At 38.7% G+C, this 18,752-nt stretch overlaps 1 protein-coding gene across 1 annotated transcript; it reads left to right on the top strand.

The window, feature by feature from the left end:
- The first annotated feature begins 443 nt into the window (after positions 1 to 443).
- Positions 444 to 18,107, top strand: LOC108700257 (zinc finger FYVE domain-containing protein 1). Its single transcript, XM_018233295.2, has 11 exons — positions 444 to 634; positions 2,993 to 3,497; positions 3,603 to 3,820; positions 5,677 to 5,783; positions 7,660 to 7,768; positions 9,473 to 9,570; positions 10,626 to 10,743; positions 13,352 to 13,522; positions 14,775 to 14,952; positions 15,547 to 15,654; positions 17,324 to 18,107. Exons 1-11 carry the CDS (start codon positions 533 to 535, stop codon positions 17,554 to 17,556), a joined length of 1,947 nt encoding a protein of 648 aa, XP_018088784.1. The 5' UTR covers positions 444 to 532; the 3' UTR covers positions 17,557 to 18,107.
- Positions 18,108 to 18,752: the final 645 nt, after the last annotated feature.

Below are 18,752 nucleotides of genomic sequence, written 5' to 3'. Positions count from 1 at the left end.
AAAGTTCACTATGAAATGTTCGTGTTGACAAATTAACGCTGCGAAAGTTCATCAGCATTTGGCTACAGAGATGCAACTTCGCATTTTCGCATTTTAGTGAATTAGTATGGTGGTAACGAATTTACGACTGCCGAAGTGTCACCCATATGTGAAGTGTGCAAAAGTATCGTAGGAAACGGAGTGTTGACTGGAGGATAGCTCACTGCTTCTAAACTTATTTTAAATGTGTATGTATTTATAACCAGCAGTGGAGGAAATTCAATAGCAACTGCATTTAGAAATAGAAAATCATTAAAACGTTTAATTCATGTACATTGGAAGGCGAAAGCTGCTTTAAAATTCAACTGCAAAATGTTATTTTTGGGTTACTACCCCTTTAAGGGTGTTACACAGATGAGGCACTAGATGTCACTAGTTAGGTTTTCTTTTCATAAACGGCGAAACTGAAAGTACAGAGTATATCTGTTGTGTAGTGGTGGTGTGTGTGTGTGAGAGTGTGTGTGTGTTTTCCTTGGCCATTAGAATCTGCCTCATGTCTGCACAGCTGCACAGTGACCCCCTTACTTTGGGGAGCCTGCAGAATGGGGAAGAGGAGGGCAGCTTCTTGTTACTGGATGAAGATGAAAACCTTAAGGTAATGGAAGTGGGAGGGAGAAATGGCAACCAGGAAGTGATCTCCGGCACATGCAGTGCTTCAGCCTATAGTGTGTTTATATGCACCATGCACAACATATGATCTCAAAGTATTATCTTTGAGGGGAGAAAGACCATACCTGCTTTTCTCTTTATTTAGCATGATCTCTTCCAACGACACCATTCAGCGGGGGTTGGGAGAGCAGGCATTTAAAGGAGAGCGCCATTACTTACCTTATTTCCGTCGCATCCGACGTGACACCTGCGTTTTTACGCATCGCGGCGGAATCGTCCGTGGAGCCCTGCCCTAACAGTTCAGAATCTGATCCACGATCACCGAGCTGCCAGACAGAAACACTAAAGACACGGACTTAAATTTTGGGAAAACAATAAAAAATAAAAGATGGAAAGCAATTGAAAAAAAGTCTTTGGTGGACAAACAATTCAACTATAAAATGAATGTTTGGAAGTGTTTAACCCCTTTCAGTTTGCTTTTGGTATGTTATAGAATGGCTAATTCTTGAGTTTTCAATGCTCAAAATTAGATCAATGTTTTCTTTTTTTTAATTTTTTAATTATATGGCTTCTTCTTCTTACGGTTTCCAGCTTTCAAATCGGGGTCACTGCATGGTCGCTAGGGTAATTTGGACCCTAGCAACCAGATTAATAATAAACTTAATAAAAAGCTAAATAACTCAAAAACCACAAATAATAAAAAAAAATGAAAATCAGTTGCAAATTGTCTCAGAATATCACCATCTACATCATAATATTTATTTTAAGATGATCATGGGGTGTTAACCTTTTTTTGAATGATGCATTATTGAGCACCAATAGAGTCAACATGCAGTGGGAACTTTACTGTCTGATCAAGGTAGTAGGTACAGGACTCCCTTGTGGCTATGCCTTGCACCTTATACACCAAACGCACAACTGGTAAGTTGCTGCACTGTATTGCAGATTAGTCCAAGTATGAACAAGCACACTTTGTATGACATTCTAATTGTGTCTTCAGGGTATTCATCAGAAATCACAAGGCCCGTACAACAACATTTTCCCAGGCCCAACCCCAAACCCTACTCCAGATCCCGCCTACCCCACACCACAGTAAAAAGGTCACACAAACATCAGTACTAAAATAGTAAAAACATTCCCCCACAAAAAAAAAATATTGGCGGACAGGCTCCCCACACAAGTTATAAAAACTTATTAGTGGCCAGGGCCCCCCAAAAGTAAAAAAAAAAAAAAAAAAGTTTGAAGGTCTTCTTCATTCTCCTCTTCTTTGACTACATTCATCAGCTTCAGGTTCAATGCATGGGTTTTCTGCTCCTTTTGTCAACATTCATTAATTTCAAGTGGATTTTTCCGCTGCTTCGTGACTCATGGGGGCCCATATAATCCAGTATAAGTGAAGCACGGCCAGGCCCCCTTCAAGCTTAAAAACCGCCGGGCCCGGTACAGCTGTACCCCCTGTGCCCTCCTGATGGTGGCCCTGGGTGTCTTTATAAATTGCTAAAGCTGGACAACTATTACTAGTACACTGTAGTTAGCCATTTTGGCTACCTAGTCCTTAAAGTCTCTTACCACTTAAGTCTGTTCAAAATGTATGTAATCTCTCTTTTAGGATAGGACTGTACCCCATCTTATCTCATTCACAGAAGACATTCCTTAGCGAGACTGAAATGCATTTACAGCTGTTATTCCAGCTGTTTCTATCTGGTATAGGTACAAATGTTTTCTCTGAAGAAAGTGTTCCAGTTATATTGCATTTTGTTTTTTGTTAGTTCTAGTCTGTTCAGTCATCATGTAAATATTGTTGAAATAAAGCCTCCGCGGATCTCTCAAGTTCTTTTGAAAGCAGTTTTTGCCATTGCTATTCTACGTACTGCAGGTTCTTATTACATATTATCTTTAAACAATGTTGTGTGAGTCAGCTCTTCTCTACCCAAGACTCACATTCCCACAATGACATGAAAGCTCTGCGTTTAACAAACCTGTAAGGAAGGAGAATCATAGAAGTGCGGTTTATGGGAAATTGAGTCTTTTACTCACATCCCTTCAATCCTACATAGCTTATAAAGATTTCCTTTTTGTAATGTTAATGGGATGTTAAGGAGGTTATTGTTTAAATATCACAAGCCTAATACTTTATTATTTTTTGGCTTGTAGTTCATGAAAGCATAATGGTTATTTTGATGCAATCTCAGATATATATATATATATATATATATATATAATGTAGTGCTGTTCCTTTTTCTGGTTGTAAATGGGTACATTAAAATGTAACCAGGTGTTACCGGCCCTTTAAAATTGCGTTGTTATTTTAGTTTCTTGTAAACAATACATATTTACTTTTCAGGTGCAAAGTTTGTGTGACTTCCTCAATAAACTGGGATGTAGCCAACAAAACTCAGTAAAAGTCCTCTGCATTTTTGGCAACACTGGGGAAGGCAAATCTCATACCCTTAATGAGACTTTTTTTGAGGGTCAGCAGGTCTTTAAAACCTCACCATCTCAGTTCTCCTGTACAGTGGGTGTTTGGGTAGCTTATGATCCAACGCTGTCCCTGGTAATTTTGGATACAGAGGGTCTTTTGGGAACTACAAACAAACAGAACCAGAGAATGAGACTTCTTATTAAAGTCCTAGCCGTATCAGATGTGGTGGTCTACAGGACAAGAGCAGAAAGGCTGCACAATGATATGTTCCAGTTCCTTGGAGATGCTTCAAAAGCTTACTTGAAGTATTTTACTCCTGAATTCAAGTCACTGTCTAGTCGATGTGGACTTGATGTTACTTTATCCAGTCTGGGTCCCGCCCTTATTATCTTTCATGAGACATCAAGGACAGATCTTCTGGGCCATGGTAAGTAATATGGGGAGCACATTACATTGCACACCCAGTATAATACTGTTGGTAACCTGGGTGCATTTAATAAAGGTGCTAGTATTTGACATAAATGTATTATAGGCAGTAAGACACTTGGACAAGCAGAGCTTGAACTTCAGAAGAGATTTCATGAACTTGGTGCTACTCCAGAAGCCTTTAGTTCTATTTGCTATGTTGGTGTGAAAACTGTCGTACGACCTACAAATTTCTCTATGCTGAAGGAGGCTGTGAGGAAGCAGATCTTGGACACATCTACACGCTCATCCCGTCCTCTTTCTCATGTTTTCACAGCTCTTCAGGTACCATAAGTAAAATGGCTTTGTGCATTGTGTGTATGAGAATGAGGACCCCCTGCCCTTTATGTCCTTATTGGGCCTTTTATATCCGTGGACTTCCCAGTATCTACAGAGCTAGCTGCCCTCAAATAAACATAGTCCTCTAATTAAAAGGGCACCTGCAGTTTCATCCACTGGCTAAACTTTCTTTGACTGACACCTTGGTCTTAGGGGCTGATTCACTAAATTCGAGTGAAGGATTCGAAGTAAAAAAACTTCGAATTTCGAAGGTTTTTTTGGGCTACTTCGACCATCGAATGGGCTACTTCGACCTTCGACTACGACTTCGAATCGAAGGATTCGAACTAAAAATCGTTTGACTATTCGACCATTCGATAGTCGAAGTACTGTCTCTTTAAAAAAAACTTCGACCCCCTAGTTCGGCAGATAAAAGCTACCGAAGTCAATGTTAGCCTATGGGGAAGGTCCCCATAGGCTTGCCTAAGTTTTTTTGATCGAAGGACATTCCTTCGATCATTGGATTAAAATCCTTCGAATCGTTCGATTCGAAGGATTTAATCGTTCGATCGAAGGAATAATCCTTCGATCGTACGATCGCAGTATTTGCGCTAAATTCCTAGTCGAATATCGAAGGTTAATTATCCCTCGATATTCGACCCTTAGTGAATCAGCCCCTTAGTGTTCCCAGCAAAACACCAGGGACATTGAAATAAGGCAATATGTTTGAGGGGAGTGGATTATAATAAAATAGTTAAAGAGCTTTATGAAGCTTAGTGACCTTGAACTGGGCCTCCCTTATTATCCTTTACTTTTGGCCGCTGATCTAAAGATAGCAATTTAAATATGGCGCAACTCTAACGGGGTTATTTATTTATTATATAAATCCGAATTTATCTCAACATGTTATGCCAAAAACCCCAATTATATCCGCACGGGTTTTTTCAGCTTATTTATTGGATTTTGGCAAAAATGTGGTTTGCGGGAAAAAAATCTTGAATTTCAAGGTTTTTATTGGATTTTCCACCAGAAAACTCCAATTTTGTATGCTTTTTCACCTAAAACTCAAAATCTTTGGGGTATTGCACAAAACACATCGCACATCAATAAATCATTGGGACTTCTCCGATTGACTTATATGCAACCTCGACAGGTCTGAGCAGCCGGATTTTTTGATTCAGATTTTTTCCATCCTCGGGGTATAATAAATTCCATAAAACTCGTGATTTTTTTAAAAGTCCGATTTTATACTAAAAAAATCACACATTTTTCGGGATTTTTTGCATTCGGAGTTTAGTAAATAACCCCCTAAAATGTGAGATTACGTTTTTTTTGCAAATACAAATGGATTTGCTTATATGAAAGATCTAAACCAAACTACCTAAACCCTGCACACTGTATAGTATCCATCCATATATATCTCTCATACATATCCATTACAGAAAAACAATACTGTATCATCTGTACACTGCACATTGCTATGTTTTCAGCTGATTTACTACTTATATATGTATAGCTGCATATTATACAGTACTAATTATGTATGATAACATTTTGTAGTGGATGTGTTTGAAATAGATATTGATGAATACTAGGCAGCATGCGAGTTGGATTTTGCACTTTTATTTGGAAGGTTTATATTATTCCATGTGTGCAGTGATTTTTCTTAAACACATCTTTTTGTCATCAGTGGATTATTTATATTTATTCATCTAGCGATCATACTCTTAAAGGTAAGTTTGTAATTACTGTACAAAGAATGCAGCCTAAACTCATGCTTTCTAGTAATTGTATATTACCTTTATTATTTCTCATAAGGAACAGCATAGTCCACTAAATAAATGCATTGGTTTTTTTTTCAGAGGCTGACTGAGTGTTTCTCTGGCAGTATCCCTGAAAGCCAGATTAGTGTGACCTCCATCTTTCCTGATGAGTACTTCACCTGCTCCTTGCATTGCCTCAGCTGTGGGTATGTACTTAGATATTTCTTTATAACATTTCTTTGGAATGCAGCACTGAACCAGTTTGCCTTAATGTGACATACAGAAAACAGAGTAACTGTTCAAAGAAAGAAATAAGCAGACAGGTATATTATATAGTGAATAAAGTACCCCCTCTTGTAAAATATAAGGATATTATAAGTTACCGAGGAGTTTCATGACCATATTGTTTTTATACAGGTCATGGAACTCCAAGGTAACTTCTAATATCCTCATATTTTACAACTGGGGGTACTTTATTAATTATAATACACAAATTTTAGTGAGTCATGTGACAGAAATTACATCACTACTCACCGTTTATAACTGATGACATCACTACTCACCGTTTATAAGGATATAATTTACAAGATATTCATGGCTTTTGTGTATTATAAGTTAATAATCCATTTTTATAATCTTAGTGCTAGGCATTTTGAGAGACACGTGGAAGAAAGTCCTGCTCTGAAGACACTGTATAGTTAAAACACACACCTTTGGTTCATGCGATTTTTGGCATATTTGTTGCGGCCAACCAATCTTGACCAGTAGCCATGTACTATGCACGCAAGGTCAAAGAATTTGGCCAAACACTATCTGTGCTGTAATGCATCATTCCTCCATATAAAATTCATTTTAAAATAAATAGAAAATCATTGCTATCTGGTTTGCAAAATGCATGCATTGGTACCGCTTTTTAGTTGTTAATAGATCAGCCCCTAATTTCAAGTTTAGATCAGTATTGTTAGCATGAGATTTTAGAATGTCTCATGTTCCAGTGGAAAACAAGGTATAATAAGAAAAATATAGGGTAACATTATAAATAACTATTTTGTCTGGACCAGTTCCACTTGAACAAATAGTGAAATTAAACCCAAACAGCAGAATGCAAGGAGCTATGCTTAGCCTATCCCACTAGAAATGTTTCTGACTCCATACCCTTCAGAATAATTCCTTCAATTAATAGTAATTAATTTCTGATTACTATTAGCAAGTAATTCCTTAATTAATAAGTTATTTATATGTGCAGCTCCTTAAAAATGCAATCTGTATATCATTCTTGTCAAGCATTTTCTGTAAGTTGTTTTACCTGTATATTGCATTGGCTGCTGCCAATCATACCGCTGTAAATATATACTTTAAATGCAATATTAATGCAGCATAGCAAGTTTATCAATGCAGTCTGTTATGGATCTATTTCTGTATATACAATATCGACTGCATTTCCAGAAGTGGCACAGTAATTAGCATTGTTGTCGCATTGTTGTTTTGATTGCAACCAGGTCTTTATTTTGGTAAAGTATGTTGGTACTCCGTGGGTTTTCTATTAATTTTTCCCAAGGTGCAAAAACATACTGGCAATAGTGATTGGCGAATAAATTTGGCAGGCATGGATTTGCGGTGAATTTCTGCATATTGCCATCAGCGAATAAATTTGTGAAACTACGGGAAACATTTGCCGTCAAAAAATCTGCCGTGACAAAAAAAATTTGTTGCACGTCAGATTAGTCGCGCGCATAAATATTTTCGCTCGTCAAAATTATTTGGACGGCCATTGACTTTAATGCATTTGGACAAAATAGTCGCATGTATAAAAATTGTCACACGTGTGTTTCCACCTTCTCTGTAATTCGCACAGATTCGCCCATCACTAACTGGAAGTTTAATGACTTATGGTTACATTTGAGTATAGGTTTGCCAGTTTGTCTGTGCTTGGGAAGTTGTTCTAGGAGTTACACTGGGACACGAGCAGACATGAAAACATAAGCATTATCTGTAAAGCTCTACATAATACATTGGAATGATTCATTATTCTTTAAGATTACAGTTTAAGATTGCATTTAATATAGTCATTTGATTTCATAGCTCTCGATGCAAGAATAGAATGAACCACCTAAAGGATGGAGTCTCGCATCAAGCAAACAGTCTGTGTCGGTATACTCATGAATATGCCAATAAAGTTCTCATTTGTAAGGTAAGCAAGTTTGTGTCAGTGTGTGACACACAAAAAGTTGTATTCACTAGGTGGGTGTCAATTGTTAGGCACCTCCCAGTTATTATAATTGCTTATCTGATACCTTGGGCCAGTGTTACTGTTGAAAACTGCAGCAGTCCAGGGTACACGCAATGCGAGTCGGGAGGGATGAGTCGCTCGGCGACAAATCTCCCCTTCTTCGGGCGACTAATCTCCTCAAACTGCCTCACCTGCCTTTCATTCTAGCCGGCGGCATGGCACTCGGAGCGCTTCATTTCCTTGTAAGGCAACTTCGGGCGACTTCGGAAAATGATGCGATCCGAGTGCCATTCCGCCGGAGATTTTCATTCTAGCCGGCAGGGGAGGCAGTTCAGGGAGATTAGGCATCCCGAAGAAGAGGAGATTTGTTGGCAGACGACTCATCTCCCCGAATCGCAGCATGTGTCTTTGCCCTAAGAGAAGTTTAAAAAGACAGCCTGCTTTCCCCCACCCACCCCTTAATACAGAATTGCAGAATGCAAGGGCACACAGGTCTCTGTACTTCATTTTTAGATTGCAGTCACCTGTATTACACTTAGGGGCATATTTACTTAGCTCGAGTGAAGGATTAGAAGGAAAAAAACTTTGAATTTCGAAGGTTTTTTTTGGCTACTTCGACCATCGAATTGGCTACTTCGACCTTCGACTACGACTTCGACTTTGATCATTCGATAGTCGAAGTACTGTCTCTTTAAAAAAAACTTAGACCACCTACTTCACCACCTAAAACCTACCGAGCACCAATGTTAGCCTATGGGGAAGGTCGTTTGATAGAAGGAATTGCGGTAAATACTTCGACTTCAATATTCGAAGTCGAAGGATTTAACTTCGATGGTCGAATATCGAGGGTTAATTAACCCTCGATATTCGACCCATAGTAAATGTGCCCTTTCGTGTAAGTGTTATGCACTTTTCAGACTGTCCTGAATAACTGACCCTATAGTCTTGAAGTATAAGGTGAGAGATTTAGGGAGTTATTTACTAAAATCCTAATGCTGAAAATCCAAAAAATTTGTGTTTTTTTAGTATAAAAATGGAATTTTAAAAAACCACTAATTTTACTGAATTTATTATACCCTGAGGATGTAAAAAGTCAGAATCCGAAAATCCGGAATCTCAGACCTGACGAGGTTGCATATAAATCAGTGGGAGAAATCCCAAAGATTTTTTGATCTGCGCTGGGTTCCGTGCAATAATCCGAAGTTTTCAGGTTTTTTCGTGCAAAAATCCGAAAAATCTGGGGGTTTTTCGGAATTTTTACCCGCAAACAAAATTTTCAGGAAAGTGTCTTTATAAATAAGCTGAAAAACCCTGGGCAGATTTGGTCAGAGTTTTTTTCAGAAAATACTGAGATAAATTTGGACTTTCATGAATAAGCCCCTAAAAATTTTCAGGAAAGTGTATTAATAAATAAGATGAAAAACCCTGGGCGGATTTGGTCAGAGTTTTTTTCAGAAAATATTGAGATAAATTCAGACTTTGATATATAACCCCCTAAAAATTTTCTGGAAAGTGTATTAATAAATAAGCTGAAAAACCCTGGGCGGATTTGGTCAGAGTTTTTTTCAGAAAATAGTGAGATAAATTCAAACTTTGATAAATAACCCCCTAAATGTGTGGGATCAAAACAGATAAATTACTGGCTCACATTTGTTTCCTCAACAGAGATGCTATGAAGGGGGAAGAGAGATGATTGTCATTCCTAAAACTGTTGCTTCTAAAGACAACCCCTGGATGGGACTTGCAAAATATGCCTGGTCTGGGTAAGAATTTTATATTCATTAGCAACTCTGTATTGTATCATGAGTTATATGAGTTCCATTAAATCAGCCACTCGTGATACAGGTTAATGCATCTCAGTTGCAGAATAAAAAAAACACTTGGAGTTGACTGAATGTGTAAATCGTTAATTAGGTAGTTATTAAATGCAGGTCCAGACTGGCAATCTGTGGATTCTGGCAAATGCCAGGGAGGCTGCTGTAAGTTGCCATAGACAGTCACTATTTATTGGGCTGGTGTGTGTTGTTTAGGCTTCTGTGTTCCTGAAATGCCAGGGCCTATTTTGAATCCAAGTCCAAGCCTAATTAACTATCATAAGTAACTTCTGTGTTCACTCTTACATAATATCATAGCCTCATTGTGTTACACAACTAGCACTAACCACATTTTTGACACTGAGGGGCAGATTTACTAAGCTCGAGTGAATTTTCGAAGTTAAAAAAGTAATTTTTTGGATACTTCGAATAGGATACTACGACTTCAAATTTACTTCGACTTCGATTGAAGTAAAAATTGTTCGAATATTCGACCATTCGATAATCAAAGTACTGTCGCTTTAAAAAAAACTTTGACTTCATACTTCGCCAAATGAAAGCTAACGAAGTGCAATGTTAGCCTATGGGGACCTTCCACAGCACTTTTCTACATTTTTTTGATCGAATAGAAATCCTTTGATCGATCGCTAAAAATCATTCGATTCAAACTAACGATTTCTATTCGATCGATCGAATACGCTAAAAATCCTTCGATTTCGAAATAAAAGGATTTCAATTTGAGGGTCGAATTTCTGCGTTTTTTTAACTTCGAAATTCGACCCTTAGTAAATCTGCCCCTGAATCTTGTAACATATCTCACTATAGTGCACTAACTATAATCCTTCCTCACAACACAGCTATACATATAGTAGAAAATGATTTCCCAATGAAAGTTTTACAAGCCACTGGCTTTATAGAAAGACACGTAGAATACTTGGTAGAAGCAGCAACCACAGTCGATCTGCTTTCATCGCTGCCTGACCTCATGTGCATGTGCTCCACAGATATGTCCTTGAGTGCCGTGTGTGTGGTATTATCTACCGAAGTCGACAGTACTGGTATGGGAACACAGACCCTGATGGATCCATAGTACGGCAGGAAGTGCGGCATGTTTGGTCCCTGGTAGTTAAAAAATTCATATTACTTTGAATATATTTCAGATGCTTGTTTTTTATTTAATCAGGCAAAGGCAGCATGACACAAATGTGTGTAACTACCTCATTGTGTCTTTCTACTGTGCTTGGCATTTTAGGGGGCTGATCAAATTTATGGCAAGCTTAAGCCTTCAGGGGAACTAGATAATAAGGTCACTGGTGGATGGGTTTAGTTAAATGGGAGACTATCAGTGAGAGTTGATATAGAGCCTACATTCATGTGCCATTGAGGAAACCATATGGAATATACATACAATGTACTATATATGATCTCAAATATATTCCAAAAATGTTAACAACATAAGCATACTCCACATGAATGCTTCTGCCAAAAGAGCAAGCCATTTTATTTAATTGAAATCCCAGCGGCCTTTTTGGGGACAAAGCCCTTTATAAAGCAAATCTTACAAAGTGTGCAGAGGGAATGTTGTTTGAAGTGGTCGAACCTCCAACTACACCTTCCATGACCTGTGATGAAGTAAATACATCATTTTTAATGCAATACAAAATTGCAAACATAGATAGGTAAACAAAGTTACATGTCATTTCTAAAATCATATATAGCTCACAGAGCATACTTGACAGGCCTGGACTGGCAATCTGTGGGTTCTAGCAAATGCCAGAGGGGCTGCTGTAAGTTCCCATAGACAGTCATTATTTAGTGGGCTGGTGGATGACTATTTTGGCCTCTGTGTACTTGGAATGCCAAACATTATTTTGACTCCCAGTCCAGACCCAGGGTCAGACTGGGGCGACAGGACACTGAGAAAAAACCCGGTGGTCAGAAGTTACCTTAACCCTCATAGAGTTCTGTCCTTCTCCAGTAATCTGTTTCCAACAGATTGTCTGAGACAAAGAGGACATATTGAAAGTGTCCTTAGTGCAGTATAATATAGAAAATAGATACCTTTGTGCAGATTTTCCAAAAACATAATTCTGGTCCTGAAACCAACCAACATCTGCTTTTCAACCAAGCCAATAGAACTAACTACTGTGATGTGTTTGGCCAATAGTGATGGTTTTTTGTTTTGAGTATAATTATTTTCTTGCTTTTTTAACTGAATACCACTTGTTGGTGGCAGTGGTTTATGACTCTGAATAATGTTAATATATCAGTTGAAGTTGTTTCCTGGTTTTTAAAAATATACTTCTCTAGAGAATTTTGGTAGCAGAAGCAAATACATTTGAGAGGACAGTCTTTTCTGTATTGGGGCAAGTGGCTGTTGCACATGTAGGTACTGTGAGTCTTAGTGAGACATCATATAGCTGACTGTATTTTAAATAGCTTTCCCTCCCTTTTCCAAAATGTATCTAGTAGAGGTAAATCAAAACACAACTGGACTTGCTGAGTAATCATTGAAGAGAACAAACTTGCCTTTTTGGACTGTTTTATATGTATCCAAGAGGGGGGTAACTTGAAGACGGAAGTATACAGGAAACCCACTCATACGGATCAATATCTGTTGTTTGATTCCCACCATCCGCTGGAACACAAACTGGGTGTTATTAGAACTCTGCACCACAGGGCGGAATGTGTGGCAACTGATACAGAGTCCAAAGACAAAGAGCAAAAACATCTCAGAGGAGCTTTGAAAGTGTGTGGCTACCCAGACTGGGCCTTTGTCAAAACAGCAGCAACCAAGCCCAACAGGAACACCAATAGAAATAACCGCCTAGAGACACATAGTCAGCAAAACGTAGTCATCCCATATGTAGCTGGACTGTCAGAAAAACTCAGGAGGATTTTCAACAAATACCACGTCCCTGTGTTTTTCAAACCTAGCAACACACTGAGACAAAAACTGGTACTCCCAAAGGATCCAAGACCAAAAGAAAAACAAAGCAATGTGGGATACGGAGTCCAGTGTAGCGAGGAGTGCACTGATTTATACATTGGGGAGACAAAACAACTGCTCTCTGAACGAATGGCTCAGCATAGTAGGGAGAACTCTGCAGGGCAAGACTCAGCTGTCTTTCTACACCTAAAGGACAAGGGACACTCTGAAGATAGCAAGGTCCAAATCTTGGATAAAGAAGACCGCTGATTTGAATGAGGTGTGAAAGATGCAAATTCATGTCAAGGTGGAGAAACAGAGGCGGGGGCCTTCGACACCACCTGTCTGCTACATACAATGCTGTTCTCATATCTGTACCCCTGCAGTTTCAGAACACTTCACACATCCATTCATGCAACTCTCACAAGTAACACCTGTTTCTAGGAGTTGCAAGACACATTGGATAATCATATCACAGTAACTACACAGAATCAACACCTCTGTAAATCTCAGAAGTCACCTCTCTGAAGTGATAAAATGTGCCATTGTGATTGGATTAGTGGAAGAGATTATATGACGAGAATTTCCCACACGTCAGTTGAACTGAAGAAGCTGCTCGGATGAGTAGTGAAACGTCTTCAATGATTACTCAGCAAGTCCAGTTGGTTTTTAGATTTACCTATACTAGATATACCATGACCTGGATCAATGAAAATATTAATAGTCATATTTCCAAAATGTATGCTTCTTTAACCAACACCACAATCTCATTTGTAAACTGTTATGATTTTGTTCTCGCAGGATGACGAATGCACTATGGACCATCATAATGCTGCTCAGCGTTTAATGGATGGGGTCAATATCATTGTCCAGACTGTGAATGACTACAGCATTGGCCCCAAAACAACAGTCACTTCCTGGCTGACTGACCAGGTGGCTCCGGCATACTGGAGACCCAACCAGCAGATCAAAGTAGGTTAAGTAGCTTCAAGGGCCCTTTCCAATAACTAATTTAGTTAAACTCTTTATATATTTTGCTTTCAGTAGATGGAAATGTATATTTACATATGGTACTTCCACAAATACAAATCCACAGTGTTGAAAATAACATTGATATAGAAAAACAGACACCACTCAGGCACACATAAAGTACAGAGAAAGGTCATAACACAAAATAGCAAATATAATTTCTAATTTTGGCCTGGTTGTATATTTTATACCCTGTTTGCACTTAGAATTTGTATGCAACAGATGCTGAGCTGTATGGCTGAAAGTAAATATTTTTCTAGTAGACAATCAGTATGGAATCAGTGACCCAGACAATAAATACTTGAAGTTCCACACAATCCAAGCTGCTAAACAATCTTTCCTATCTGACCTCCTCTTCTGACTCAAACAACACTACTCACTATCCTGAAACCAGTTCCAAAGGTACTAAGTGTGGCTGAATTCCAAAAACCAATGAGGTCTATATGCTGGGAAAGGTTCCTGGCTTGGGAATTCTCTCCTCCTTGCAGTTTCCATGCAGCTTGGACTAGTGGGAGAATCAAGGGGATTAAGCCAAAATACATACCCAGAATTAGGGCTGGGTGTCCTTGAAAACGACTCTGGCCTATGATAATTCCATGGCTTTACCTGCATTACCTAGTATGACTGCATAGTAAAGAACAGGCTGAATGCCCACAAACAGTTTGAGAGAGACAAAAATGGTGAGTGAAATTGACGCATACATTCAAGAAACTAGGTATAGCAAATGACAAAACAGAATAGAATTGACAAGGTTATAACATTATAACAAAGGAAACTGGAGGAATAGTTGGAGAATAGAAGAGAGAATGTAGGAGAAGAGATAAGAGAAGGGCTGGGAAAAAACTCTGAGACAATGTTCATGTGCCCTGTCTTCTAACAATTTATATGACCCCCTCATTTCACTTGTTTCATGCTTTCATTCTATGGGGTATAATTTAGAGAATACCACAGTCCGCTATAGTGAAATTCCACCTCTCTCAGTTCATTTCTATGGAATTTTTAAAGGCGTATTTATCAAAGGGTGAAAGTTCACTATTTGATAAATACGCCTTTAAAAATGCCATAGAAATTAATGGAGAGAGGCGGTATTTCACTCTAGCAGACTGTGGCGATCTCTAACTTCACACTATGATAAATGTACCCCATGTGTCTTTCCTTTAATATAACCTGAAGACTCAACTTTTTTTTCCTAAAGGAGTGTTATGGCTGCACAAGAGCCTTTGCGATGGCTGAACGGAGACATCACTGCCGAGCCTGTGGAGAGGGATTCTGCCATGACTGCTCAGACAAAACCATGCCCGTTCCTGAAAGAGGCTGGGGCTTATCTCCTGTGAGAGTCTGCAAAAAATGCCACAGTCTGCGGAAAGTTAAATGTACATACACAAGATCCTTTTCCAGAAACGTAAAATAAACGGGTTCACCCGTGATCAGTTAGTCAGCGAATAGTGCAAAGGAAATTGCTTCCCCCAAACCTCTGTATTTCTATATATCACTGGATCTATGTGCATAAGGTTACATTCAAACAATGCCTTAACCATTCCTTTGAAGAGCAATATGTATTGCTATAATTTCAGTGGCACGGTGACTGATTCACCAGCACAGATCAAGAATAACAAGGATTTTTAATGATTTTCTGGTCCCAAAATAGTTTCATCTATTAATAACAATGAACGTGCATTTCAGAGCTGTATCCTAAAGGTAATGTCCAAGAAAAAGGGACTCTTGAGCAGACTGGGAGTCATTAAATTCCGCAAGGACAATATCTGACCTGAATCTGTTGACCTAATTTATGATTCTTTTGTGTCTTGTTAATCCCAGTTCCAGCAGCCAGGAATCCATCACTGAAAGGACAGAGTTAGGCTTTTTGGTGTCTATATTTTAGTAATATTGGCAATAAATAAAGACTGATCAGTTTCTTTTGGATATATATTCATTTTTATAACATGAGTAAACCATTGTCATTTTAGGTCCAGACATAACAGAAGATGATGGAAGGGATTTGTTACCTCGCAGGGTGGCCGAGATGGCTCAAAGTTCCTTTGATAAAGTATCGCGTGTATTGGAATACCCTCTAGGTAATGTTAGCTTTAGGACTTCAGTTATGAAATTCTTCATTACCTTCTTTTATTTGTCTGACATACGCTCATTTCAAGGAACAGTAACACAAAAAAATGAAAGTCTTTTAAAGTGATACAGACACTAAAAAACGACTTTTTAAAATATGAATGTACATTAAGGGGGTTATTTACTAAACTCTGAATGCAAAAATCATGAATGTTTCGGAATTTATTAAACCCCGAGGATGGAAAAGTCAGAATCTGAAAATCCGGGATCTCAGACCTGTCGAGGTTGCATATAAGTCAATGGGAGAAGTCCCAATGATTTTTTGATGTGCGCTGGGTATCGGGCAATACCCCAAAGTTTTCGGATGAAAATTACGAAAAAATCGTGAAAATTGGATGAAAAAGTCTTAAAAATTCATAAAAATCGGATTTTTTTCCGGCAAAAGCAAATTTTTGGGAAAATGCAGTAATAAATAAGCGTAAAAACCCGTGTAGATTTGATCGGAGTTTGTAACAGAAAATATTGAGATAAATTCGGACTTTCAGTTATAACCCCCTATAAGTTACCTATAGGTCATGTTGATCGTTTTTTGCTGAGAAGTTCGTTTTTTTAAGTAATTGTTAGTTGAAGTTTCTAAACCTGACTGTTTTGTAAACCTGACTGTCCCATCTCAGTCTGTCAGTTAAAGTCTCCAATGCTAATGGACTCCTGCTGCACAAATATGGCAGCTCCCTCATACAGGAACATGAGGCACCAGACAGGTGTAAAAGAGAGTTTAATGTAAAAAAAGAGTTTAATTTCTGGTGTCAGTATCTCTTTAAAGCAATGAAAATATTATGTAGGGGCAGATTTATCAAAGGTTGAAGTGAAAATTTGAATTAAAAAAATTCGAATTTCGAGCTTTTTGTGTACTTCGACTAGGGAATAATAAAAATTCTATTTGAATTTGAAAATTCTAATTTCAAAATTTATCATGTTCTGTCTCTTTAAAAATTCTCCATCTAAAACCTGCTGTTTTAGCCTATGGGGGACCGCCTAGAACGTATTTGGAGTCAATTGGTGGACTTTGGAAAAATGTAAGCTTTTTGGGGGAAAAACTTTGAATCGAACAATTCAAATGCGCTATTACTTCGATCCGTACGATTCTAATTCAATCGAAAACGGACCTATTCGGCCAAAAAAAAACCTTCGATTTAATTTCGGTTGGTTTTTTTGAATTTCGAATTTTGAAGTTTTTCGAATTCTAAATTCAACCCTTGATAAATCTGCCCTGTAGTGTTGCCCTGCATTGGTAAAGCTGATCTGTTTACTTCAGAAACACCTAAACATGTTGCCGTTTAGCAATGGTGGATATTGAAAAAAGTCTATATGGCACAGGTTAAATAGTGGATAACATATAACACTATTATGTTCTACAGAGCTTATCTGCTGTGTAACCTGAGCCTTTTCTCCTTTGAATGGCTGCTCCCATTGCTACACAGCAGCTTATTTATATAAACAATACTAGTGTTTCTGAAGCAAACACACCAGTTTTACCAGTGCAGGGCAACACATTATATTTTTATTACTTTAAAACACTGTATGTTTATGTTACTGTTCCTTTAAGTCTTCACTCATATCATATTTTTTAATTCCTAACTTATTTAGACTACCTTCCTTGTCACTTTATGTTGTTCTCAGGACTCATGAAAGGAGCTGCACGTCCGAGTTATTGGGTGTCGGATGATGAGATTTTTGAGTGCCACGAGTGTAAGAAGCCTTTTACCCCAAAGATATCAAAACATCACTGCAGGTCATGTGGACAGGGTTTCTGTGAGTCGTGTTCAAGTAACAGGCAGCCAGTTCCTTCTCGAGGGTGGCATCACCCTGTCAGAGTATGTAACCCATGCTTTAAGAAGACTGTGGAGCTCTGAGGTGTAGAGACCTGGAAAAGTGGAAAAGAAGTGTTCATTTGGAACAATATTTGGTGGCAACAAATTAATGAAATGGCCACCTGCTTTTGGAATTGAGAATGCTGACTTTATTCCTAGAGATTCCATTGCCTAAATTTATACTTAGTGAAGGCGACAGGGTTCATTTACCAATCCCACAGGCAGTAAGCACAGGACTCTGTGTACTTAGTGACCCCTGATGCTTTTTAGTAGGGTTCACCGAATACAGGATTCCAGGGTCCGACTGGGGGGCCCAGGGACCACCGGGACTACTTTCCAGGGCCCCCAGACCCCCCCTACTGTGACTGCTTGGAGGCGCTGCTTGGCACACCTGCGTTCGGTGCATCTGCACGAATGGTGCTGCGTGTATGTGCAGATGACGCTGCGCGGCGCCTAAAGAAAACAATCTACAATTGGACAATTTGATCGGGTGAGGGGTCTGGTCCCATTAAGAGTCGGGGTCCACCGGGTTTTTCCCAGTGTCCCGACGGGCCAGTCTGACTTTTTCAGCAGTATTTGGATTTTGCAGAATCCTAATTTGCATATGCAAATTAGGGACAGGGAGGGAAAGCTTGTGACTGTTTGTCACAAAACAAGGAAGTAAAAAATGTTTTTCCCTTCCCACCCCTAATTTGCCTATGCAAATTTGGATTTGGTTTGGTATTTGGTTAAATCTGTCATGGAGGATTTGGGAGTTCGGCCGAATTCAGAATAGTGGATTTGGTGCATCCTTACTTTTTAGCTTGTAGATTTAAATGACATACTGTACAATCTATTGGTTGACGTCAATAATACCTCTAATCTGCAGCACCACCAGTTTGCATTTAAAGGGAGGTGCACCTCTCTATGCTCCATATTAGAGAGTTCAGAGTATTGCCTCAGGGCAAAACCTATAGATCAAGATACATCTTCATCTACCCCTTTTAAAGGGGTTGATCATCTTTAAATTAACTTTTAGTGTGATGTAGCGAGAGATATTCTGAGACAATTTGCAATCAGTTGTCATTTTGTATTATTTGTGGTTTTTGCGTTATTTAGCATTTTATTTAGCATCTCTCTAGTTTGCAATTTCAGCAATCTGGTTTGTTAGGGGCCAAATTACCCCAGCAACCATGCACTGAGTTATTGAGAGACTGGAATATAAATAGGAGAGGGACTGAATAGAAATATGTGTAATA

The sequence above is a fragment of the Xenopus laevis genome, chromosome 8S, assembly GCF_017654675.1.
Source record: "Xenopus laevis strain J_2021 chromosome 8S, Xenopus_laevis_v10.1, whole genome shotgun sequence".
In the NCBI taxonomy this organism is placed as follows: Eukaryota; Metazoa; Chordata; class Amphibia; order Anura; family Pipidae; genus Xenopus; species Xenopus laevis.
Note: the sequence above shows the minus strand (reverse complement) of the source record. Positions and strands in the feature narration are given on the sequence as shown.

Coding starts and splice junctions, on each gene's coding strand:
- LOC108700257 (XM_018233295.2), top strand. CDS start 533: ATGTCTGCACAGCTGCACAGTGACCCCCTTACTTTGGGGAGCCTGCAG. Junction 13,523..14,774: donor GACCCAACCAGCAGATCAAA/GTAGGTTAAGTA, acceptor TTTTTCCTAAAG/GAGTGTTATGGCTGCACAAG. Junction 14,953..15,546: donor CAGTCTGCGGAAAGTTAAAT/GTACATACACAA, acceptor TTGTCATTTTAG/GTCCAGACATAACAGAAGAT.